The sequence below is a fragment of the Catharus ustulatus genome, chromosome 1 (assembly GCF_009819885.2).
Source record: "Catharus ustulatus isolate bCatUst1 chromosome 1, bCatUst1.pri.v2, whole genome shotgun sequence".
Classification (NCBI taxonomy): domain Eukaryota; kingdom Metazoa; phylum Chordata; class Aves; order Passeriformes; family Turdidae; genus Catharus; species Catharus ustulatus.
In genome coordinates this window covers 138,799,364-138,825,754 of record NC_046221.1, presented here as the reverse complement: position 1 = coordinate 138,825,754, position 26,391 = coordinate 138,799,364, and the positions used below count along the sequence as shown (strand labels likewise).

Sequence of the window (26,391 nt, the reverse complement as noted above, 5' to 3'; positions counted from 1 at the left end):
TCAAACAAATATCTAGGAAGCCCGCTCCTGGGCAGCAATTGAAGCATATCCCCAAGCCAACTGGCCATTTTGTGGGACAAGCTGGTCAGGCAGTGCTAGCTGGCCTCCCTGTTTCTCCTGTGGGACCTGGAAACTGGCAAAAGTTTGTAATCCTATTCTTGCTTTTCCTGGTATGCAATTTCTGTAGTTACCATGGAGATGATGTGTGATGGTGCTTGAGAAAATCTTTTATTAAGATGTTTTCAGCTATGATTGATGTTTTTATATAGTCATGGGAGAAATTTTTATTTGCAATCTTGCAGGCATTATTAAAAACATGAAATGGTCTTTGATTATGCAGCAAAATATCCCAGGAACTAAAGTGCCCCAAAGTATCACAGGCTGTTCTTGGAATAGTGTAAAAATCCATTCTGCACCTTCTCCATTCTGCCATTTATTTCTAGCTTTAAGATTTCATTCCTGAGGATAAGAAATTGAAATGTAGAAGTTGAGAGGTTTGGTTTTAACTCTTCAAAAAGGAAAAAAAAATGCTACTTATAGTGGTCTCTTAAAACGACCTGAAGTAGGTTTTAGTGAGGTGGGTGATTCTTGTCTCCCTAGTAACAAGTGAGAGAACAAGAAGAAATGGCCTCAGGTTGTGTCAGGGAAGGTTTAAATAGTAAGAAAAATTTCTTCCCAGAAAAAGTTCTCAAACATTGGAACAGGCTGCCCAGAAAGGAGGCTGAGTCACCATCCCTGAGAGTGTTTAAAAGAAGTGTAGATGTGGTGCTTAGGGTTTAAGTGGTAGACTTGGCTGGACTGAATTATCTGAGAGGTCTTTTTCAACTTAAATAACTCTGTGATTCTAGGCTTGTAAACAATATAGTGGGTGGATATGTTTGTATATAACCTTAGTAAGCACATTAAAAGTTTGTTTAGTTACTTTATTTCACAGTTCATATTCTCCAGCTCAGTTTGTTACCTGCTATGTATATTAATTAAAATAACCAGAGTGATGAATATAAATATGATGCCAAATGTTTTAATTCTATCCTTCTCACATATTGAATAATATGCTTTTTCTTTTATGTGACAATGAACAAATCAAATGTATTTTAATTTCATGTTCCTACACTGGTAATTGCCCTTTTACTCTTATTTCAGCTGTCCTTCAGAACTTCATATGGATGTTAACTCATATCTGAGTATATGAATTGCACTATGAAAACCATTGGAACAAGGACCTTGTTTTATTTATACATCTGTAAAGTACTGAGTACAGCCAGAGCTCTGTGAATAATAATAGCTAAATGATAAGCCTCTCCCAATTCCACATGGTAGCTCTTTGAAAAATATGGTTTTTGTTAAGGACTCTGAATTCCTCTTGCTTCAGAGTTAACTCATAATTGGAAGTTTAGAACATGTTCCACCGCTTTCTCTTTTTAAAATAGGATCCATTGAGGTCTGATTATTGGAAATGGTGCATAGCTGTTGAAACAGTACACACCAATTAATTTGGTGGGAACACCTTAGATCACAAATACATAGAGAAATCAAGAAAAAATAGGAGCAACGGTTTAACTAGCCTTGATGAGTGAGCCAACAACAGACATTTAAAGTGTTTGGGGTTTTTTCTGCTCATCAGTTCAATTTATAGGCATAGCAAGTTTCCATAAATAATGGTGTATACCTTTTAGTCAATGCAAATTAGGTTCCTTTTTCTAAGTTTCCTTTTTCTAAGTTCTCATTTCACAGATGCTGCAACTGCAGCTTAATGTGCTTTAGGAAAACACACGTGTAGTATGGATAAATTGCATTTCACCATATAGCTGAGTCTACAATGCAGATTTTAGTCTGCAGGTGATGAACTTACTAGAATTATTGGCAAAGATACAGATTTCAGCCTGGCTTTCATTTACCATAAAACTCTTATTTTACTTTGACAATAAATAGAGACTTTGCATGTAAAATAACATTTAAAAATACTGTCAGAATGATGTGAAAAGGTGCTCTGGTAAACAAGCATCAGGTCCTGCCTGAGTGCTGGGAGCAGAACTGTACCCAGCCATGTGCCACACTGCCACTCACTTATTTTGAATAGCAATGTGCTGCCACTCCAGGTGAAAAATTAATTTCTCCTGACTGATGATTCAAACCTCCTTCCCCCACACCTCAGCTTGTGCAGAACCCTCATATGGTTGGGATTGGGATGCCAGGTGAGTGATCAGGGTGCCTTTCTTGAGGTGAATTTGCCATTTCTTGGACTCATTCCCCCCTGTACAGGTCAGTGTCAACCCTGACAAACTGCACAGGGTCACCAGTTCAAAACCCTTGTTGCAGATTTGAATTTTGACCCACCTTTAGTGTTAACATTGGCAGGTGGATGATAAGGAACAGAATGGTAATGGGATATGTTTGGATGATTATTTCAGGTACTTAAGCAAAGCAGTGAGGGAGCAGCAGGCCAGAGGAAAGCATTCCTCAAACCTGTTTTGCCACCAAGTAAAATGCTGGCAGATCCACAATCTCAGTCCATGATCTGTGTGCTCAGGGGTTATGTAGGAAGGACTTCAAAGTGGGTAGGTGACTTTCATGGCTTGTTCCAAAACATATTAAAGTGAAGTAAACTAAATTTCTGTATTGTTTTTTATTTTCTGGAAAACTTAAGGGCAAGATGTTTCTGTGACAAGCCTCATGCATTTGGAAACACTGAAGAATGTGTCAACAGTTTGAAATCTGGGTCTGACAAAGTGGCCTGTCTGCTCAGACAGATGTTTCAGTGATGAAGAAACTTGCATTTTATGCCAACAGTTTGAATATTTAAAGCTCTTTCCTGTAGAAGTCCTTAGTTGACTGAAGTAGTACCATGGCTCTGAAGTTGTGTCTGCAACTGAATTCCCCAACTGAGGTTTGTCTTGAAACTTATGTGTGGGAAGCACTGCAGTGCTGTGGATGATATCACAACTGGATATCACAACTGGAAACTCAGAGAATATCATGTTTATTATTTATTAAACTGGCTGTTCCACCAGTCCTTTAGCCTCTGAAGGATATTAAATGGCAGACACTGCGCAAATAATGAAGCCTTTCACATGATAAGATGGGAACTGAAGGGCTCTGGTTGCTTTAAGGGCAGTACAGCAACCATTTGTGACCTGTCTTTAGTTGCAGGTCATTTTTCATTCATGTATGGTTTCCCTAGCCTGAGATATGCTATCCTATTTTTTGTCCTCTGAGCGCTGCTGTATGTAATAACCCTGGTTCATTAGAAATTGCCTGCTGATTTAAGATTCACTCTGATTTGTTAGCAATGTAATTTTCCTCTTCACTGCATCTTTCCCCATTTTTTATTTAATAGAAGCATGTGTGAGTTTGAGCCCACATGAGACAGTTTTGCCGTGCTGTAGCTGCATGATGTTACTGTACTTTCATCTCATCTCCCTGAATGGATCCATGTGATATTTGACCTCCTTAGAGCATCGTGCTCTGCTCTTAATCTTCAGGGGTCTGTCCAGCCCAGTGTTTGGAGGCATGGTGCTATCACCATGCTCAGCAGAGCTCATGAACACCTGTCAGCCTGGAGCAGGCAGTGCAGTATATATGCCAACAGCAGCATTCAGGTGAAACATGTGGTCATTGCAATAAAATGACCTGAGCCATGAGGGGAAGGTTTGAGCCCAGCCTGCCTCTACACATTTGCCTTGATCATACACATGCACTGTTTTTTGTTGTGTATGATCAAGGAGGTTGCTTAAGTAAGCCACAGAGGAGCATCACAGCATAATGACTTTTAGCTAAAAGATGGTAGGTTTAGATTAAATACAAGGAAGAAGCTTTTCACAATGAGGGTGGTGAGGCACTGGAACAGTTTGCACAGAGAAATTGTGGATGCCCCATTCCTGGAAATGTTCAAGGTTGGATGGTGTTTTGACCAACATGGTGTAGTAAAAGGTGTCCTTGTCCATGGCAGAGAGGTTGGAATTAAATTATATTTAAGGTCCCTTCCAACCCAAAGCATTCTGTGATTCTCCAAGAAGAGAACTGACCTTTGTAGGATTGTTTCTGTACAGACACAGGCTGGTCATCATGACAGAAATCTTATGTGTCCCACAGTGATCTCTGAGCCAAGCTCCCAGGTACCTGGTGAAGCAACCACTGTGGTACAAAACAGTTGCTGTTCTGGGGAGAACACCCATGATGCAGGGCATTGGAAGAGCCACTGCTGGAGAGCTGATTCACAGCCTCTAGAGGCACACACTCAGGTCATCATGAGTACCCACACATGGATCTGATTTAGCACATTATTCTGGATGACCGGTGGAACACATGACCTCATCCTCTGCTCACCAGCTGCATTCAAGAGCTGGATGAGACCCTCTTGTGGTCTGGCTTAGGATCAGTGGTGTCTCCTCCCTGGTGTGCTGGTTGCCTACTGAGTCCTGTGCCAGGTTTGTGACCCCCAACTGAAATCTGGGGGGAAGGAGCTGCAAGGGGGTGCATCCAGAGATGCAGCCATAACAATAGGATCAGTCTCTGGAACAAAGAGCCACAGAGAGGCTGAGCTCTCTGCTGGGACTAGTGGGGACTTGTTACAATTACTAATGTAAGTGCAATAAAACGATGGGGTAAATGAGGGGGCAGTTTCTGTTTCTATTCCCTTCTGTCTCCTTTTTCTTCAACACTTCATGACGAGGCTGAAAAGGCCACTTCTCCACCTCCTCACAAGGGAGCATGTTGTCATTTAAAAAGTACAAGTCTTCAGGAGCAAGAAAACAGTTTTGATTTAGTTGCTTGTTTTTGATGCTGCTGTGTGTGCAGGATGAAGTGGTCAAACCCTGGGCAAGATCAGTGCTCAGGATTTGATGCTAAGGTGTAAGGAAGGAAAACCCATCCTCTCTGCTTCTGAGGCCTGGGAGGTGTCCCATCATTTCCCCAGAGTGGAAGGAGGCTGCAGTGTCCCTGTGAGAGTGAGCTCAGCAGGGACATCTGTGCTGAGGTGTCACATCACACACTTCCCCTGGCTCCACAAGGTGTGTTCCCAGAGCATGAAAAACACTGTGTGTGTGAGAGAGCCCAGGACATGCTGCTGCAACACCCCTGGAGGATCCCAGGGAGAGGATGCAAGAGGGGAAGGACCTCCAGTGGCCATAGGCCATGCACCAGAGGCTGTGGGCTAAAATCTTGAGTAATGCTGCTTGCTGAATGCTGCTTGCATGCAAGCTGTGGCACTGATGCTGTAATAGTTAGCAGAGGGAGCCTTCTCACTTCCTGCATTCTTGTCTCTGAATCCCTCTGGACCCATCAGTCATGTCTTGGTGACACCTGGCAGGCAGCCAAGCACTTCTCAGAGCAGTTCTGTTTCTGCTTCTCCTGCTGACTCCAAGCCCCTACAGAAAACGCAGGGGGCTGGAAACAGTTGGATTCTGCTGTTTGGCTTAAATATTACATTTGATTTGTAATAAGGCTGTTGTTTCTTCACACTTTTGAGGATGCCTTTTCTTAGTCTGGGAACTATCTAGCCTCAAAAACAATCCCCCCTCCAAATGCTTTTGGGACAACATGTTGCTCTTTATAAATGTTGAGAGGTAGCAGTCTCTGTGGTCAGGAGGCACTGCCTGTTCAGAGTTGCCCAGGGACCTTCTTGGATAAGTATCATGAAACTTGAGTGTGAGCACAGAGTTGGATGCTGCTTTACATGGAAACAGTTGTTATGCTGGGTTATATTACCATGACCTTGTTTATAAAGACTATAGTGGTATGTTTGTCTTCTCTACAAGCTAATGGGGCTCCTCATAGCACTATAAAAATGACCTTGAAAGGTTTTTAATACACTTAGTATGGCTTGCAATGTGTTAGAACAGTTTGAAAGTGGACAGGGAGCTCTATCAAGTACCTGTTGTTTGACTTGCTGAAATAGCATCTTTAAATGACTTCTTTCCAAAATAATGAATCCTGCTTGAATGTTTTTAATTTCTTGGCTTCACAGAAAGCTTGCAAATCTTACTGAAAATTAGACAGTCTGATTAGGAAATTATTTAATGAAATAACACAATACATTAGAGAAACTGTCAGGAGACCTATGTTCCTGGCTGCCCTGTCAAATAGTGGATATGTTAACATGTAAGATAATTGTGTTCCAATAGAAACAGTTTGATTGCTGATGATTTTCCTTCTGGATAATGTAAAAATCGGTCACTTTTTTGGGGAAAAAGCCCTATTTGTGGTTTTCAACTGAAACCTGCCTAGTTTTGTCTTCCATGATATTTCAGAAGGTGTTCTACTGAAGGACTGCAAAACCAGTGTCACGCCCTTCCACTCCCACTTGTTTACTACTTAAGACCTAGTCAACTATGCAGAGGTATTTCTTATCACTTTACTCACTGCACCATGAACTCAGTGACTGGAAAGTACAATAATTGGTTTTGATTGGGTTGTAATGTGCTATCAGAAAACAACCTTTATATTGTTCTTTAATTAATAAGTGTTTTTGTATTCTTTGTTTTGTGATTTGCAGACTCAGCTCTTGGGAGTTTTACTTGCTGCTGCTTCAAATTTTCTCATCAGTGTCTCTTTGAGTGTACAGGTATGATATGGTTCCTCTTTATTCAGAGTTTTTTATATTTAGCAGTACTTACATTGCAGTTTGGTTTTGATAAAGTTCAAACGCAAATTTTGTTACATTTTATAAAACTTCTCTCTTCCATTAACTAATCTAGCAGTGCCCTGCTGTAGTTGTAGGAGTTGGGAGTTGTTTGGGAGCTCAGCCTGCTCTGTGCTGCGATGGTCATACAGGAATAGAAGAAATGTTCATAACTCCTCCTCCTTTAAATATACCAGAAATACCAGCTGTGAGTCACTTGTGGTCCCACTGAAGCTGGGAGTAAGGAAGGACGGTATAAGAGACAGTCTCAAAAGCTTTGCTGAAGTCCAAAAAGATTGCATTAACTGGCTTTCCTAGGTCAGCTAGCTGGGTTACCCTGTTACAGAAGGAAATCAGGTTTGACAAGCAGAGCTTTCTCCTCATGAAGCTGTGCTGGCTGTACTGATGACTGTATTGTCCTCCAGGTGTTTTTCAATACCTCTCAGAATAATCTTTTCATTATTTTACTGGCACTGAAATGAGACTGACAGGTCTGTATTTTTGAGGGTTCTCTTTCTTGCCCTTCCTGAAATTGGGACAATGTTCACCACCTTCCAGGGACCTCTTTAGATTCCCAAGACTGCTCAAAAGCAATTGAGAGGCTTTGCAATTACTTAGCCAGTATTTGAGGATTCTTGGATTAATCACATCAGGCCCTATAGATTAATTGGTGTCCACTGTGGGGCTCAAGAAAGTGGGAAAAACCTGTCCTGATTGCATTTTGGTTGTACTTACTCTTTATTGGGATAAAGCAGTCAGTAGCCATGTTGCTTGAATTCATAATATCTTTTGGGGTGGCAGGCATTCATGTGTCTCTGGTCCCTAGGCTTTTCGAGGTTTTAATACCTTTCTGGTCCTAGGCTTATTTTCTTCTCCAGAGATAGCTCCAGTAGTGTCCCTAACACATAGTTTATACAGTAGAAGGACATGGATTAGAATAGCTATTGTGCTGGGTTTGGTGATAATGATTTATAGAAACTTTATAAAGCCACTGGAGTTTGTTCCAGGTATGTATGGTTTATGGTTTCTTCATCCTACCCTGTGTCTCAGTTCCAGTGGCATGTTTTGGGGGTTATTTAGTAATTGCACCCAGTATGTTAGAGGAGGAGCAAGGGATGAGGCTTTTCAGCCTTTCCTTTCCTTCTCCTTTGAAATCTGTTAAAATCAGATTTTTGCTGTATTTTGAGATATTTAGTTTTCCCTTGAATCCCAAGGATACCACATTCCCAGTATTTAATTTGGTATGCTTCTATATGGTCTGCAGCCTCTCTAAAATGAGTGCTGAGATGTCCAGAGGAACTGATGAGACACCTGACCTAGAAGTAGACCCAGGAGTGGAAAATCCTGAGTGGTGTGGAGAATGGAGGATAAAGCCTGAAAGAATTTTCTGATTCTATAGCCTGTGACTTTGCACAGGAACAAAAACATGTAGGGATCCAGCTGGAAGAGTAGATCCCGCACAAGTTAAGTGTCAGGTGGGATTTGATCATTCTCACAGCTGTGGTCCTCCAGCTCAGAGCACTGAGACCCCCTTGGTCCATCATCTGTGTTGAAGACAGAGGCAAAGAATGCCTTAAACACCTCTGCCTTGTCCATGTTTGTGAGGTTCCCATCCTCATCCTGTAACAGGCTGATGTTATCTCTATGCTGCCTTTTGTTATGGTATATCTGAAAAATCTGCTTTTATTGTCCTCTACATTTCTGCCCATCTTCAAACTCTAGTTGAGCTTTGGGCCCCCACTAATTTTCTCCCTGTAGTGGCAAGCTGCATCTCTTGTGTTCTGCCAGGTCACCTGATTTTGCTCCCACTGGGCACACACCTTCCTTTTTTGCTTAGACCCAAAGAAGTTCCCTGTTCACCAGCCAGCCTTCTGCCTTATTGCTTGACTTCTGACACTGGGGAATTGCTGCTCCTGTGCCCTTAGGAGGTGACATTTAAGAAGTGACCAGCACTGACAGAACCCCAGCACTACTGAAACATTTCCCAGGGACTTCTCTAACTAGGTCACTGAGCAGCCTGAAGTCTGCACTCCTCATGTCCAGAGTTGAGGTTTTGCTGCACTTTTCTCCTGTCAACAAGGATTTTAGACTCGAACATTTTGTGTCTCTGTGGGCCAGGACGGCGCCAGTCACCACGTCACTCACGAGAGCTGACAAGCAGCAGATCAAGGAGGGCACGGTTCTGAGTCAGCTCCCTCAGGACCTGTGCCATGAATGCATAAAGACATAAAGGTTTCTACGATACTGGATCCCAAAACAACTTCGGACAATTTAGTTTTTCTTCTGCAATTAAGATAAAATAATCTGAGTAAACACTATTTAAATCATAAAACTAATGGGAGGTGTTGCCCTTACTAGTGTGATAAAGTGTTGTAGGATGTCAATTATAAAATCTGTTCTGTTTTAATAATTAGAATACATACTCAGTAGAAATTATTATTTTTTTATTAATCTGTATCTTGTAGACTTCATTGTATTTTTAGGTCTTCTAACAAAAGTTTTTAAAGCACAGAAGACATTGTTGTGTAAATTGTCCAGAAGTTTTTTTTCTCGCTAGTATTTTAGAAGTTGTACAGGTCTCATATAAAACTGCTTCTTGCTTTTTCTGTAAAGGATGGAATGGAAAGTTGTGGCATATTAAAGCTTCTGTTCATAGTAACCCAATTTATTAAAGCTAGAAGGTTCTTCAGCAATTCCCTTCTATTTAAATTCCCTTCAGTGATTCCCTTCTATTATCATTAGCTGGAAAATCCCATAGAAGGAAATCTGTTTAGCCAGAGGTAGTAGGCAGGCTGAGAGACTGCTGCCTCTCCAACGTGAGTTCCAACCTGCAGGTGGTGACAGTGCTAGCACAGCTCTAGGAAAACCTCTGAAATTGAAGTGGAAAGGTAAAGATGAAGTGAAGAAAAGTAAACGTGAAGTGGAAATTCAGTCTAGCCTTAATAATGAGGTTGTTCAGATTTCATATCTTTTGTCTGCTGAGGGTACTGGGTGCCAACATAGATGCTTTGCAAGGGAATGTGCTGAGGCATACAAGCAGACTTCTGTTGACTTGCAATCATAACAGCAATTACTGATTTGAACTATCAGCTTTTTAAATGCTGATTAGAAAAACTCAATGGCTCTCATTGCCATTTGACAGAAAATTTAAACTGAAAGTTTTTTATCCTTTAAATTAGGTTTTTCTCCATTTAGTAACAGTATCTCTAAATATGTAAAATTACTTTCCCTAGATCTCAATATTTATTTTCACACTCCTATTAAATGGACAGGCCAAATCTTTTTGTTGTGTCCTTTCTGACCATGTAGTCCATTATCCTGCTTCTCTTCCCTCTAGCAGGTTGTCTACTAAAGAACAATTCATCATTTGCAATGTATTTCAGCTGAGTTATAAACAGCCTCCACCTAAATACCATTTGGCCCACATTACTGTGCAAAAAAGACAAAACACCTGGAGAAAGAAGGCTGTAGGGGAGTTGCTGAGGTCACCTTCCTGCATTTGCTGCACATCTTTTCAAACTCACCTGTGCCCTCAAAAGTTAATCCTACAAGAATCTGGGGTGAAAATACATCTCAGAATTCAGTTAAAATTTTTTTTCCTATGTAATTTTTGGCAGAAATGTGGATTCTTGAATAATAATTTGAATATTATTTAATAGTAATTTAATTTGTATCTTTATTGGGCAATTTTTTTTGTTTATAGAAATGGAAAATCCTGGATATTGCTGTGAAGAAAATCCAAGGTCTGTGGCCCAAGTTTGATTTGTTTTTGGTCTTTTTGTTCTTGGAGGACAAAACTTCTTCCTAGAATTTCATCCCCTGAACATGTTCCACAGCACAAAGCTGCAATAATGTGCTGCATTTTCTCAACAAGAGCACTGAGTAAGACTATGGGGTATAACAGACATTGCTGGTTGTCACATGCTCTGTCAAGTAGCCTACAGAGAAGGATAGGAATATGAGGAAAATCCTTTGCAACCTCCCAGGCTCTGCGGGGAGACTTCTAAAATCAGATATCAAGTGATGGAGGAAAAAATTTTCTTTTACTACCATTTGTAATGTAATAACAGTATCATTTGATTTCCACCTTTTTTTGACCCATGTGCAGAAAGGGCTGGAGAGTAATTTGAGAAAGGAAATTATAATCTGCAGAATTAATTTGGTAAACATTGCATCCTTCCCAGTTATGACACTTTCTTGATGGAAACTGCCTGGACTCTGTTTCAGAAGATCAGTGTGATCAAAGACAAATTGTCTTGCTATATACAGGTTCTTGCTGTACAGCCAGAGAGAAGACAATTACAACTTGTGCCAATGATACCTTTTCATGTAACAGGAAGTGTTGATGAAATATTACTTGAGTATATGTTATACCTGTGCCAACTGTTTTCTTGAGAAAATAATGCTTTACTTATGATCTCCTTCAAGGTCAAACAGGAGATTGTAGCCAAATCATAAATCCTATGTCATTAATTTAGAGTCCTCCCTACAGAAGATGTGATTAAGTGCTGCCTTTTTCATTTTGGAAGTGTATTTCTGGTGAGGATAAGTTTCATAGGCAGGAACGCCCTGCTGTCTGCTCCCCCGTCCCTGTTTGTTGCCACAGTTCTGATTCTGCCCTGTCTCCTGCCTTTGAGTGTTTCCAGATTCAGAGCACAACTGCAGAGCTTTGCTCTGAGACAAGAGCAGATGTGTGCAGTGACAGCTAGGAAGCACTAGCTAGTATTCACTTAGCATTTTTCAGGTTTATTCAGAGGCCTGATTTTTCGGCCCTTTCCACCTCGGCTAAGAAAGCACATCTGAAGCAGCACTGAGTTAACACAAGCTCTGCAACAACAAGCTCTAAGTCATGTTTAAAAAGAAAACCTCAACGCACCTGGAACTTGAAGTTGACAGCCCCCTTAATTACTCCACTTCTGTCAGACATAAGAACACAATGGAATTCTTTCCTATTCATGCCTGTTCCTAATAATTAATTTTGCAGAAATGCGCTCATCTCCGACTGGTTTGCCAAGCAGAGCAGAAGCCCTACTACAGGAGCAAGCTGTGGTGGTGTGGGATTACCCTCCTGGGGCTTGGAGAGGTGGGCAACTTCACAGCCTATGGATTTGCCCCCATTACTCTTGTGGCTCCACTGGGATGTGTTTCTGTTGTAGGTGAGACAATTTGCCATTTCTTCTTGGGCATATGTTGAATCAAATGTTTGTTTCTGGCTAGAGGAATAATACCACAGAAGCTGCAGCAGGAGCACAAGAGGAAAATGTTAATGTGCTTTAAAAAGAAATTATTCATATAATTACATGAGCTGACAGTTTGACAAGAGGCTCTTCTAATATATTTCTTTTTCCATGGTTTTGTGTTTTGCGTCACTCTGCGCTCTGCTAGCTCCTGCCCGGTGCTGTGGCAGTGTTGCCAGCTCTGCAAGCCCCCAAAGAGGGGGACTGGCATCCTGCAGCATGCACAGAGCTGTGCTCTCATCCTGGGTACCTGCAGAGCATGTTCTGTGTCACCATCATGCCAGGTGGTCTCTGCTGCCTGTTCCTTGCCCTTCATCGTGATTCATGTTGATGTGGGCAGACCTGCTTGATGCTCCACAGTGTGTGACAAAAAGGGTCTAGAAATTTCCAGAAATGTTTAGTACATTTATGGACATTGTTAAACATGTTCATTTGTTCATTTATGTACAGATTAATTGGACTTCAGCTGAAGTGATATAATCTCAGTCTTTACCTCATTTTTTTTTGTTATTAAGGTGCTCAGGTATGAGATGTCTGTTTCTTTCACAAAGTAGCACACTTTTAAAAACATGTCTTCATGTTGTGCTAGTGTAAAGCAAGGTAGACAGGGAAATATTGTATGGAAGCCATAAAAACAGGAGTACAGGGTGCAGCTGCATCCCTTAACCTGGTCACTTCAGATCCACAGCTGAAACACCCAGGGCTGAGAGATCTCAACAGTTCTGAATATATTGGAGCTCATTTACAGTAATTTCATTATTATAAGCCGCACCATTTTGACTAAAATTTTGGTCCGAAACCCGAAGTGCGGCTTATAATCAGGTGTGTCTTATATATGGACAAGGAACAAAAAGTTGCTGTTTTAGTTTGGAGGACAGGTGTCTGCTGAGAAAGGCAGGAGCTTCTCTTTGAAATGGAGAGTGTAAATCCCCTCCCTCCAAATTATTATAATTTTGAAATCAAGGGACTTTCAGGCAAAGATATGGGAATTAGGAATAACAGTTCTTTACTAGGGGAAATTAAAATAGAAATACAGTACTACAAAGAAACAAACTCCAAACCCTGACAAAGTCAGAGTACAACCTGACACCCCATCAGGCAGGGTGTTGGTAGCAGTCCCATTCAATGGTGGCTGCATCCTCCTGCAGTGACAGATGTGATTCAGCTGAAGCAGTGCTCCTGTAGAAGGTGCAGTTTCCCTCCGGAGGTCCAGTGCTGATGTGGAGAAATCCGGTTTCCTCTGGAGTCCAGTGGAAAAAGGGGCTACCTTAGTGTCCCAAAACCTCTGTTTTATCTTGGTAAGAAATGTTGGGCTCTTCCCCTGGCTGGAGCAACTTCCAATGGGATGCAGTAATTTTATCAGTCACACAGTGGGACTCAATGGGCCATTAGCACGAAAATGACTCGCTGGAGGAAGGATGGGTTGTGAAAAGATAAAGAACAATGCCCTGTCTGGTTTCAGTGGATGGCTCATTAGCAGAATATCTGCTGTTGAGATAAGGATCACTGCCCCCACCCTTAACAGATGGTGATAGAATAGATACCTTTTATCACACTCTGTATTGTAACGTGCGGCTTATAATCAGGTGCGGCTTATGTATGGACAAAGAATGAAAAGTTGCTGACACCCAGAAGTGCGGCTTATACTCAGTGCGGCTTATAATCGTGAAATTACTGTACTTGCTTTTGGCAAGTGATAACATTTTATGGTCTCCAGCTACCAGTTGCATACTTGGAAGTGACATTGCAGTGAGTGATTCTCCATGGGAAGGTAGAAAAGATGAAATCTCTTCCCATTGGACTGCCTAGCTGTAATGGAAAGAAGCAGCTAACAGTATGTGAGTGCAATTTAGTAGCAAGAGAGGGGGAAGGAAACTACAGGCAGTTTACTGTAACCTTTAATGTTAAACTATTGCAGAATTTCAGATATAAAGTCATGTTAGTTCATCATAGTAGGAAAGAGTTTTCAAAGAAAGGAGTGACATATTACCTGAGATGTAAATGTAAATGTAAATTAATATAACATGTCCCAGTGTGATTTTGGTGGCAGTAGTTATATCTGTAACAATTGTAGGCATTGTCAGACATCTCTGAATATTGAAGAATACTGGTCAATCTTATTTGTTGTTCAAACTGAATAAAATGCAAATATAGAAAATTAGAAAGAAAAAGCAAAAAGCAGTGAGTAGGAAGAAAAACCCCAGTATTTATCAAAGTGAAAAAGATGAAATCATATTTAGAGTTGATTTCCATCTGAGCAGATTCCTTCTTTGCTTTTGCAAATGTGAAGAAATGTTGCATCTGATGATTCCTTCATTCTCCACTTACTTACAACCAATACCAAGAAACCATTTTCCTAACTTATGGTTATGTGTTACCAAAATTGTCATCCACGGTTTTTTGTTTTTTTTAAACTGTCCCAGAATGCTTCTTCTGGAAGATCCCAGCAAGCACTTCAATATTTTATATTCATTCCCATAAATCAGCTGACAGTATCCATTTCATAGCGCAAACAATAGAAATATCTGAAATTTTATTTAGTCTAGCAAACATTCCCTTAAGGAAGAGTAAGTAAAAATTGTGTAGACAGCCAATTACAGCAATAACTTCCCAGTAACACTTCCTACTACAAGATACTTGCCCCTCTTCTGAATTAAAGCCAGAGAGAGAGCATCCTTTTGATTTTAAAAGAGTTTATCATTTAGGGCAGTGACAAACTGCCCAAGTCACATGTGCATTCTCTGCTAACAACTGGGCAAAAGGTAGTTTAGACAGCAGGTTTCCAATTTAAAAGATCAAGACATATTTTTCTCATTAAGTCATGACCTCTTTTAAGTGGTGGAGGGTGGCCTTTGCAGATTCAAGCTGACTGATTTTTTTGAGGTATTGTTGAATGTGTGTCTTTCATAAATCAATTTTTTTTTAAATGAACAAATTAAGAATTGGATAACAAACTCCAAATGCATACCTGAACCCTAAGTCCAACCTTCTGAGAAGCATTTTGTTCCCAAATCCAGTGTCAGCATTTCCCATATGGCAAGGGCTGACTCTCACTGTCATTGGAAATGCAGTACATATGGTGTATGAGGAGAAATGTGCTTTGCACTATGTCCAGGCATCTAGGGGCTTCTCTGCAGGTCTCTGTGACTCTGGGTTTGCAGGGAAAGTTTCCTTTGCTGGGAAACCAGGGTTTGGAGGAGGATAAGGCAGACTGGAGTCTCTGCCCAGAATGGATTTGGGCTGTACCCGTCATATATCTCCAGACTTCTGAGACGGGAAGCATCTTAAAATAGATGGAGCCAACATCTATTATGGTCTGCTACCACATTTGACTACATCCAACTGAATTTTGCACTTAACCCGGTATCAATTAAATAATGAAAAGTTTGGGCCTCTTTCTATTGAGCTGGATTGTTCCAGTGTCTTGTTTTAAAAAGAATGCAACACCAAAGATCATGAATTGGCATGGCACCAAGAGATTTAAATTATTTTTTTTTAGAATTACGCTAAAAAAACTATCTTTTGCTTCTTATACAGTTGAAGTATTTCTGTGTGTGGTTGCAATGATGCAAGCTCTACATCTGTTCAGGGTTTTAAATAGTTTGAGAAGACAGCAGTTGTTTTCTTCAAGAGGAGAAATTAGTAAATTTTTAATTTAAAAGTGGAGGAGTATACATGTTTGATGTGATCATTAAGAAACTTTCTATACTTAAAAAGTAAAACTCATGTTTTACACGTAGCTTGGCTAATTTTAGGTTGCAGTGGTTTTTAGCCCATCTTGCTTTTGCCTGCAGAAATGACTTGGGGGATGAAAAAGGTGAAGAGAGGCCAGTGGCATTGGAGATCATTTCTTCTGCAGTGTTCATCATTCTCTGGAGAGTTGTTTTATGCTTGCCTCACTTAACCTGACATTGTTAAGATCCCTTTGCATTTTTATATGCTTCTTGTTAACAGCAGTGGGGGGCTTTAGGCTTTGAAAAGTTATATTCCTGATATACTTTAGGAAGATTCTCAGATACTCTTGTAGAAGTGGATTTCTCCCACACACTGTAATGTCTTTGAGGCCCAAGAACTTGGAATTCTGAGGACTGTGGTACTAATGATATCTAGGAAACTTTCACCAAACTATTCTTTAAAATACTTCATTTGTACTTGTCTAGAAGATGCAACAAAAGGATTTTCAGGAGTTTTTTCTTCTCTCTGCAGTGTGTATATCCTATAATCCAGGTTCCAGAATTAAGCTCACCTTCATGGTCTCTCTTTTGAGCAATTTCTCAGATGAAGAAAAATGTTCCATGTTTTGTTCACCACTTTTCCAGTACTAATCTTTGATCATGTTAGAAATGTTAGAGGTTCAGTTTGCAAGGACCTCTGTCAAGAGGTATCTGTAATGTCTTTCTTTGTATTCAGTGGAGCATTAATATCCATCCTATAAACTAAGAATAGGTTTTAGAATTCAGTTAGATGTAATGGATTTGTTCCCAGGTGTCACTTGAGCTGCAGCATTAAAATGCACTACGTAACTCACCATCTTTCCAGATTTTCCTGACTCTGTGGCAGAGTACAATAGCTTGTGTTTGGGGATGGATGGAAGCATCTTCAAGTTTTTCGTACTGGGAGAGTCCTGAATCAGTTTGCTTGGAGATAGGCCTGAGAGTCTGTTCATATAAAGCAGACTTTGAGGTCACATCTTGGAATGTGTCTGGCAGCAGCTGCATCCTGCAACTTGAGCACTCAACTCATTTAGGGCAAAATCAACTGGGTGAACTTAAACTGCTTGATTAGATGGAAGCATACCCTTAAGTTGCATAAAACAAAGTAAATGCTTGGTCTCAGAGTGAAATATTGTTGCACAAACTGAGAGAGGTACAGACAGTCTTTGAATCATGTCTAGTTCTCCTCTCTTGGTATTTCATCCAGACCACTAGTGAAGTGTTCTTCTGGATGGGTGATTTTAGATGCCTTTACCTGTCTGAGTCTGTTAAGCTTCAGAAAATGAACATTTAAAGAAAATATGAAATTTTATGTTTTTTGGTTTTTAAACTGTTGGAGAAGACAGAAGTAGTGCAAGCAGTCTGTTTATGAGGAGAGCACTAATCTTTCAAAATAGTGCATAAAGCTCATCTAGGAATCATAAAAAAAGAAAGGATAGACTAATATTTGAAGTTATGAACAGTTGTTACAAAAACTATTTAGTGTAAGATTTGACAGCAAAAAAAAGAGGAAAAAAATCACATTATAAATGGCTTGAGTATCAGGAAAACAGTTTCATAGTGAAATACAGTGAGATAGTTTAGCATAGGGGAAATAAATCATGCACACTCACTTGAGTTTTTATGGCTGGATTGGACAAAATACAAAGAATACATACTATGAACCAGTGTGTATTTTCTATCTTTTGCTTCTGTTGTGTATTATCCCTTCCTTAAAGAAACAAACAAAACCCAATCCTAACTGCAGCCTTCATGTCTAGGAAGCAGAGGAGTAATTTTGTGAGCTGGATTCTCACCATTCATTGTCTGCTAGTGGCAGAACCCACACATCACACTGCTCTTTATTTCTATTTGTGCTGGAGAAACCTACATATGGAGATAATTGTAAATGGTCGCTCTCCTAAGAGAATGAGCTATGTGTAGCACTATTACAGCCCTTCCTCAAGTCAATTAATTGCATATCATGAAAAAACTCAAAATTTTTTATCATTTTTTCAATTTACATTGAAATTCACATGATGCAATGAATATACATTCATTCAGTAATGTGAATATATGATCATTCAATATATAATTAATATATTCATTCAGTAATGATTGCAACCAGCATGGTATATGAAAAGATGAAGATTTTTAGACAACAGTTAAGCTCCTGAGCAAACTATTTTTCCTCATTTCCCACCCAACAGTTTTTATTTATCATGATTTTGATGTAGTATCAATTCACATTTTCCATTTGAGTTTCATGAACATTAAGAAAGGCTCTGTTTTATAGATTCAGCCATTTTACAGGACCTATTTACTTATCAATTATGGATATTAATGTAAGCATGCAATCAAGGCATGAAACAAACTCAAGGATTACATTAGGGTGTGTTGGCTCTGTGATGTTTAATCCTTAAAAGATCATCTCACAGATTTTCTGCCCTTCTCTTCATTTAGCAGGCTACCATTGTCGCTGGGGAGTTGGATCTCTGCCTACTTTTGAAAGTTTTACCTTAATAATTAGTGAAAAAGCTAAAAATTATTCTGATTCACCCAGAAGTGCACAAGTCTTCTCAGATGACCAGGGATGCAGTCTTTTCCTTGATGACTTGAAGGTTGATAATCCAGGCCTAGGGCTGTACATGTGCTGAATTCCCAAAGCCAGTGGTTCAAAAGCAGAAAGGCTTCAGAACAATGATAAATTGCTTGTTTTGTTGCTGAACTACTGCCAGCTTACTCTTTGACGTGAGTTTTTGTCTGCATGTCTGTTTTGTTATATTCTATTGCTAACCAATTTAAAGAAAAAAACAAAAAAAAAGCACAAGAAAAAAAAAATTTCTCACTCTGATACAGATCTCAATCTCTATAGTTATGTTTTTTTCTTAAAAAGAAAGCAAACAAAAAACCATTGCAAAGATATATTCATATTTTTCAGCACAGCAATTGCCCAAGTGCCTCAGTCTTATCATTTACAGACTTAAACATCATGTTCATTTGATTTATTTCTCACATCAGTATAATGGGAGGAGGAGGAAGCACACTTTCTTTGGAGAGAGAACAAGAGAACTCTGGCATGGGAAAGGAAAAATTGGGGCTGAGTAGTAGGGAATGCAACTTACACTGGTGATGGGGTGAAATCAAGGGGAAGTGGGCTAGAAGGAAAGCATGGGGACATAAAATCAGTGGTAGAGAGGGGGAGAGGTGGGAAGATGTGAGACATCTCACCTGTGATCTGAGGGAGGATGGGAAAGGAGAAGGGAATCTGGGGAGTTTCAGCAGGTCTGCATTTAAGAACTGAATTTGGGATACAGTCAAGGCTGATATTCGTATATCTGCTAGGCTGAGTTATTAGCCCCTGGGTGGCCACTTACTCTCCAGCAAAGAGTTCCTGAGTGCTAGGATAGCTCAGGTTAGAAAGACCCTCAGAAAGTGTCTAAGACCCAACCTCCTATTCAAAGCAGGATCAGCTTGGAGGCCATCCAGCAGAGAGGAGAGCCAAGAGTCTGTTTGGCCTTTTACCATATTGTCTTAAATTTACTCTTCAGCAGGAGTTGAATGTCTTAAGCAACTGAGTGCACCCGAGGTTGTAAGTGGGAGCACAGAGCAGCTGAGGAAAAGGAGCAGAGCAGCTGGGAGGGCTGTGGATATCTCACTGGGGCTCCTGGGGAACACTTTGGTGTCTGTCATTTGTCTCCCCAGCCAAAAAAAGGCTGCAAAACTGGCAAACACCAGAAGGCAAAACTGGCAAACACCATACTGCATTCCCAAGGCTCCTTTCATACACCTCCTCCCTGACCCATCTGCAACACGACAGTCAGCTCTTGGTTTCTTTGCTTTAATCTGATTCAATCCTACCTCAAAAATTGAAGAATATGGAAGACTATCCCAAAGTCAAGCCTAGGAGCTTAAACACCAGAAAGCTAACAATATTAAAATTAAAATATCATGTTCTCTTAGCTGTGCTACCACAACTTGCTTAAAATTTAGTCCTGGAGATAACAGCCAGAGTTTGTGATGCTTCTGATCAGTCATGTTTGTCTTCTAGCATCTCATCAGGTCTGTGTAAATGTTCTCTGCTTATTCTCTTAGATTTACCCCATTTCCTTTTCTTCTTCACTTGAATGCAACCGGAGCATTGGCAGCTTACCCACAGAGACAAGTTGTCTTTTGTGTTCAGAGTATCTCCTGGGTCTCTTTCTCCTCACCTTGGTGTTCTACCTCCTCTCCTAGTAGAGTTGTCTCTCTACTCCCAGATGGTCTAATATGTGTTCTTAAAACCCCTCCTATTTTTAGATTCCTCTACATATTACTCTACATCATCAAGAGTATTAATTATACATAGATTCTGTTAAGCTCATGATCTCTGGTGCAATACCAGCTATCTCTGGAGACAGAGCTTGCTGCATTTGAATGCATTATTAAAGCAGAGTGACAAGTTTCATTATCTGGCTGCATTCCAGCAGCTCCTTGTGCCCACTGCCAGCCTCAGAGCTGGTACTGATCCCCCTAAGCTGACACTTGGGCATAACTCATCTTACCTCAAATTGGATGCCAAAGTGGAATTGCTTTTACTAGACCTCTGCTGAATGCAGAGAGCCCAGACATGGAGTACTCAAACAACAAGCAAAAAGAACAGCAAAAAAATCACTGAGATATCAGTCCTTTAAGCAGCAGCTCTTTGCTGAGAGAGTGACAGAGACTGTCTAGGTGAGTGGGTTGAGGTGGGATTTGTGAAAGCTGTGAGAGCAGGGAGACAGAGCAGTAATTAATTCCTGCACTATCTTGGATGCTGCTGCTTCTTTCCTGGTTTTGTCCCTTCTTTTTTTTTTTTTTCTAAACCTAGGTAGTTCTGCTATTACCAGTGTTGCCTGGATACCATCAGTGTCTTCACTCAGCAAAGTCGTCACTGAAAAATTGAATAAAGAAAACTATCCCAGGCAGCCTGATTTCAACGAGGCTTTTCAGCTGAAGATCCTTTTATTGCACTTACTTGTTTGCACAGATCCCCATCACTCTTGCTGCAGTTTAATTTTATGACTTCTGCTGTATCTGATTTTCTACTGACTGGAGAACAGAGGCCTGATGCTGAATTCCAGTTCTCCATTTACCTCTTGGTATGAACCTCTCTAGATTTTGTAGAGTATGTCTACTAGCTAACTACGAATTAAATTTTCCATGAGAACAATAAAGAGGTAAAGATAGTTGTAAAAACTGTTACAGTTGAACTTGAACTGTTATTTCAAGAATAAACCATGCTGTAGACAAGTAGAGAGCTGTTATAATAGCATCCCATGACTCAGTTTCAATGTGTCCCTTCACTGTCCCTCCTGAGCAGTCTTTCTTTGAGGTTTCTGAATAAATCTAACATTACTGATGCACCTCCAGTAGAGGACTTACTCATCTCTTACACAGAGGAGCTATCCAGACACTTTTTCTTCTTTTAGAGGTAGATGTTGTGTGCTGGAATAGAGCCATGTCTCCCAGGCTGATCCATCCTAAGTTCAGAGCCCTTCTTCCCTCTCCAGCACATGTCCACACTGAGCTGCTAACCACAAAACCTGCCCCAGCCATCACTGCTGCTCATCTTCCTGCTGCTGCCCCTCCTGAAGAGGCAGGACTAGGAGCTGGCAGAGGTCACATGCAAGAGCTGAACAAGAGAGAGTGTTTTCCAGAAAACAGGAAGTAATTTCTAGGACTCACTTCCAGTTTTCCCTCAGAGCAAGTCACTCTGAAAGGCCATGGGCAGTGTTCCTGTAAGGTGTGTGTGTGGGATTTTGTCCCTGCATGTTTGTCTGCAGATGTCATGACCACTTCATTCATACTAAATACTGTGTTTTTGCAGTGACATTCATCTTCTCAGTTGTACTGCTGTTACTTTGCTTATAAGCCTCTAATACAGTCGAAGACTAAAGAAGCAGAATTTTATTGTTCTGTGGTGCAATTTGCCTTGAGCAAGTCCATACAGGTGACTTGGTAGCCAAATGGGGAGTGAAACAGCAAGGTTGATCAGTGCCCAGTTTTCCTGACATTTCCACACATGACTGAAGCAGAGCAGTTTAAGCAGTGTCCCTGCGTGGGAAATAAGAAGGATATAATCTTTTCAACCACGTAAGAGCCTGCTGGATATGTCTGAAATCTTAGAGAAACCAAGTGTTGGTGGGTTGCAGGAATGGACTGCTGGCTGTTTATATCATGGTGTGGTGCAACAACAACCCATGAGATATATTTAAAACTTGTCCCAGGGCAGGTTTTTGCTATAGCACTTGATATTCTAACAAATATATATATATATAAAGGTCTTTATATTTCTATTCTAGGTAGTGCATTTATTTCTGTCTTTTTCCTAAAGGGGAACATGAGGACTGCTGATATATTGGGTAAGTAAGCATTTGCTAATTTAGACATGTGTGCTGCCATATGCTTAGGCAAGCTGTAACTCTCACGCAGCCCCCACCTTCACACTCCCACTTTCCCAAGCAAGTGTTTCAAGGCAGATACTTTCAGAATTGGGAAAAAGTGGTAAAAAGAGAATCTTCAATGCATGAGGAAGACTGTATTCCCAAATCCTCTGCTCTTACAACTGTAACTCATTCCTTATGTGTCCTTATTGCTCAAATTTATTTTCCTTTTCTATTTTTACCTCTTTAGTATTTAGTATTATCTTTAGTATCTTTAGTATTATCTTTATGAGTACAAAAGAATTAATAAAACCAGGGAAGTTTTAGAGCTACTTATTCGAATATAAGATTTTGTTTTTGTACTGCATAGATACTGCACAAAAATTCAAACTCAATTTAAAGTGATAACTTCCCTTTGGTTTTACTTTTATCACTTTAAAAAACAAATAATCATATTGTCAAGTGTTCAGTTGGGAAATGTGGTTTCTTTGCTGTAAAAGCCTGCCAACTTTTTATCTGTGTCCAAGATTCTTTTGTATATCAAAACTGCCCACCTTGAACGCAGTAATAGTGAGAGAAAAGCACATTTCAGGGTTTGGGATTCACACCAAGCCATGTCAACTGGGACAGTGCACCTGATACAGGGCACCTGATACTTCTGTGGGTTCCTAACATCTAGGCTTGATTGTCCAAACTGTAGTGGGGACAGCTGTTCTCATTAATGTGTTGGAGAGATCTGTTCAGCATCGTTCCAGGAATACTATATAGGATTTATTTAGGTTTGGAATCCAAGTTTGCCAGCTCAGCTGCTAAATTCAAAACCCCCCCTCCCTTCACTGATCATGTTTCCCTTATGGCCTTATACACTGTGTGTTGCTTTAACTAGTGTTCAGCTGATTTATTTTATTTCTGTGAGTTTGACTTTGCAAGATGGATTTAACAATGTTGCTACATTCCATAAGAATGAGCTGTATGATGGGAAATATGGTGATGGTTTTGCAAGCACATAAATATAACACAGTTCTGCTTTTCCAAGGGAGCTGTTTGAGATAGCAGTGCCAGCAAAGCCCTCCGGATGTGCTTTGTTTTGTATTCCTGAGCCTTGCATTCCACACCGATTTATAGGTTTACCAAGAACTTTAAAGATTACTTGAAGAAAAATTGATTAGCTAATATCTTCCTTAATCCAATACAGTTTATGATCTTAGGATCATATCACTTCTATCTTGATACTTCAATGAACATCTGTGTTTGTCACAGGCAGATGTCCACAAGGCAGAACTTTCAGATTTTTATTAAAAGCATAATAATGCAAGCTCGACTTTGAAAAGGGGCCCTGGCAACCTTGTGGGTGAACAGTCTATTGCAAATCATCCTTTTATAAAACAGTTCATAGATCTGCAAATACAGCAGGGAGTGGCCAGAATATTGGCCCTATGACAGCCTCACTTGACCACTGGGCTGGCACATGTGTGTTGCATCTGATGCTTCCAGGGCAGGTTGGTCACTGGTGCAGATCTCTGTGTGCACATCTCTGTGTGCACATCTCTGTGGCCACGCTGACTTTGGGACAGTTATGTTTCTTTATACTGGTTAATCATCTGACTGCACTGGTGGGAAATGTGTCCTTTCAGTTTAGGCAAAGTTTGTGTGATGCACTTTGTGCCTGGGAGAAATGCAAAGGATTAATTCTCCTTTGTCATACACTTGGGTTTAGAATTGACAGTATTTGAAAATGCATTGCAGAGTTGGAAGTCTAATTTGCATGCCTGTACTGACAGCTTTTTTTCCCTTTTCCAAAATTCTTTGAGTCTTCAATAAAATTAGACTAGATAAGACCATAAGTGCAAGGCAGTCCAATTGCTTGAGTATAGATCTGTTTAAATGGACTTCAGTTTTCTTCTAGAAATTATTTCTTAATCATCTGGAGATCAAGCATGCCCATGATTACCAAATACTGTATTGCCAAAGTAACATGTCCTTTTCTTTGAAGGAGGAGCGCTAACAATAACAGGGATATACCTTTTGGTGACATTTGCTCCAAATGTACCTCAAGAGCTCACAGCAAGACAAGTGCAGAATTACTTAGTGAGCTGGCCTTTTTTGGTATATTCTGTGAGTATCTGATTCATACTACTCCCTTAATCAGAAAAACTGGGGTTACTGGGCTTTTTTATAGCATTATGAATTAGTGGTAGAAAAACTGCTGCTGAAGATAAATTGTGTAATTTTTTATAGGAGAGAAGGTCCCTCATCATCCTACTGAATCCAAAGTGAAAATGTGCAGCAACTGAAGATATTTTTTAACTACATGTCAGGGGAAAGTCATAATTGTGCATGGTTTAAATGAGTGGAAAGATTTTGTTAAGGTTTTGAGGGAAAACCTAAATACTGGTACTGTTTACATTTCCTATATATGTGCTCATGCCACCCTGTCTGCCTGTACATCTAAGTTTCAGGGCTTTTCTGGAATGTGATAGAACTGTGCTTTTAAAAAATCACGCTATGTATGTTCTTGTTGAGCTTTTTGTCTTTCATATCACTCTGTTTTTCTCCCATGTTGTTAAGCCTGGCTGAAAGGAGCTTTGTATGGAGCTGAGGTGTGAAAGGGGTGGCCTACTTCACTGCACTTAATCTGAACCTGAGCTAGAATTCAAATATGAAAATACTATTTTGCTCAAAGTATCTGTATATGAACTTCAAACACCATACATCTTCTTTGATTAACATCAGGAACAAGACCAGAGTGATTAGGATGAATTTCTGTCCCTCTTTTCCTCTGGAAAGCTGAAAATGTTTTCCTCCAGCTGAATGTAAAAGATGCAATATGGGAGCTTCAGAAGCAGTTACTTTTTCCCAGTAAAGGGACTCACTCAATTTAGATTCTTAGTGCCCAGACTTTTCTTAGTAGGAATCTCAGTTAGAAAGCCACTGAATAGATAGTTTAAAGACTTCAGTTTTTTAGCAGACTTTACATGCATCTAAATATCCATGACCTACTAATTAAAACAAATTAAACACAAATGCTACCATAAAAAATGTTGATCCTGTCTTTCAATTTGTTTTGAATTTTAAACTCTCTTTCAATTTTTTGTGCCCTTTAAAAGATCCAGAAAGATGGTGATACAGCTCAGTAGAAAAAATTGATATTCACACTTTATAACTCACAACATGTACTTTCAGTCAGGCAGTAGAGAGGCTTTTGAAGGCAATACCCAAGAGTTTTGGGGTAGCTTCAGCATCTACAACAGAAGTCCATGCAATCAGCAGAGTAAGGGGAGGGAAGTTCAAAACAGGAATACCGATTTGAGCTAGCTACATTGAATTTACCTTTTCTTTTCTACTGAATATCACCCTCTACCATGCAGTTCCACTTAGAGATGATAAAGCAGCCTGACATTTTAAGCACTGATTTTAAATTGTTAATTCACCCATTTGTGTGGAAATGGTGGAGAGAGAGAACTCCCTGTCCAAACAGTGAAACCAGAAATTTCTGTGTGATATGCTATTCACATTTTCTTGAAAACAACAGGTTCCTGGAAAAGGGCTCTTTCCCACCTGAGGACTTTTTGGACTTAGTTTCAGGAAAAGTATTCAAGAATACAATTGAATGAATAGGAAGACTGTGCTGTATTCTTCTTAGGAGACATTGTGAGGAGGTAGCAGATGACCTCTGAACTTTGTTTCTCTTCTTTATTTCTTTTCCCTACCTCAGCCAGCATCTAATTCTACATGTATAGCACAGTTTGTAGGGAAGGATGGAGCAAATACACAGCAAATCTTGACTCAACAATGTATGAAACTTTATGTGTTCCTTCTGTTCTGTGGGTTCATCTGTGTTGAGCTTCCTCTGACCAAAGAAAGGTGATGAGTGAAAGAAAGGCTGCACAAGAGACTGAGGTATCAGCCTGAGTACCCTGGTGTGCTGCTGGAAGATCAAGCAAACCCTGCTGTAAACATTCTCTTTGGGCAGGGATCAAGCTTTTGAAAATTGGTTGTAAAATGCCAGCTCAGGTTGGCTGTTGAGATATAAAAAAGTGCAGCAGAAGCTGCAGAATTTCCAGTATAAATATACAATGAGGAGACAGAAGTATAATACAGTCAACGTTGGATCTTTCTAAAAGTAGCCCCAAAGTGTGGTCTGCTGAGAAATACAAAGCTCCAGTGGTATGAAATGTTCTCTGTGGGTGGTAAACCATCCCCATGTGGCACTCCACTGGTATATTCTGCAGAAGTAGCCTCTAATTCCCACAAGACAACTTGGAGTCACCTTCTGAGACTTTGCAGTAGCATAATTATATCTGAGCATAATGACTATCCTAGCTTGTTTTTTTTCTGTTTTGCTTATGTACACTTTGAGTCTCTACAGAAGACATAAATCATAGATGAAGCTCTTAGGTTTCCCTAAACAGAAGCCTTAGCAAGAATTGTGTTATTAA

General features: G+C 40.1%; 1 protein-coding gene across 1 annotated transcript in view; it reads left to right on the top strand.

Annotated features, from left to right (window-relative positions):
* The window catches only part of NIPAL2 (NIPA like domain containing 2), a 52,036-nt gene that overhangs the window by 10,537 nt on the left and 15,108 nt on the right, over positions 1 to 26,391 (top strand). Inside the window, exons 2-5 of the mRNA XM_033074538.1 lie at positions 6,494 to 6,562; positions 11,604 to 11,775; positions 21,872 to 21,931; positions 23,946 to 24,067. Coding sequence (XP_032930429.1) covers positions 6,494 to 6,562; positions 11,604 to 11,775; positions 21,872 to 21,931; positions 23,946 to 24,067 — 423 coding nt within the window. The remainder of the gene's footprint in view (positions 1 to 6,493; positions 6,563 to 11,603; positions 11,776 to 21,871; positions 21,932 to 23,945; positions 24,068 to 26,391) is intronic.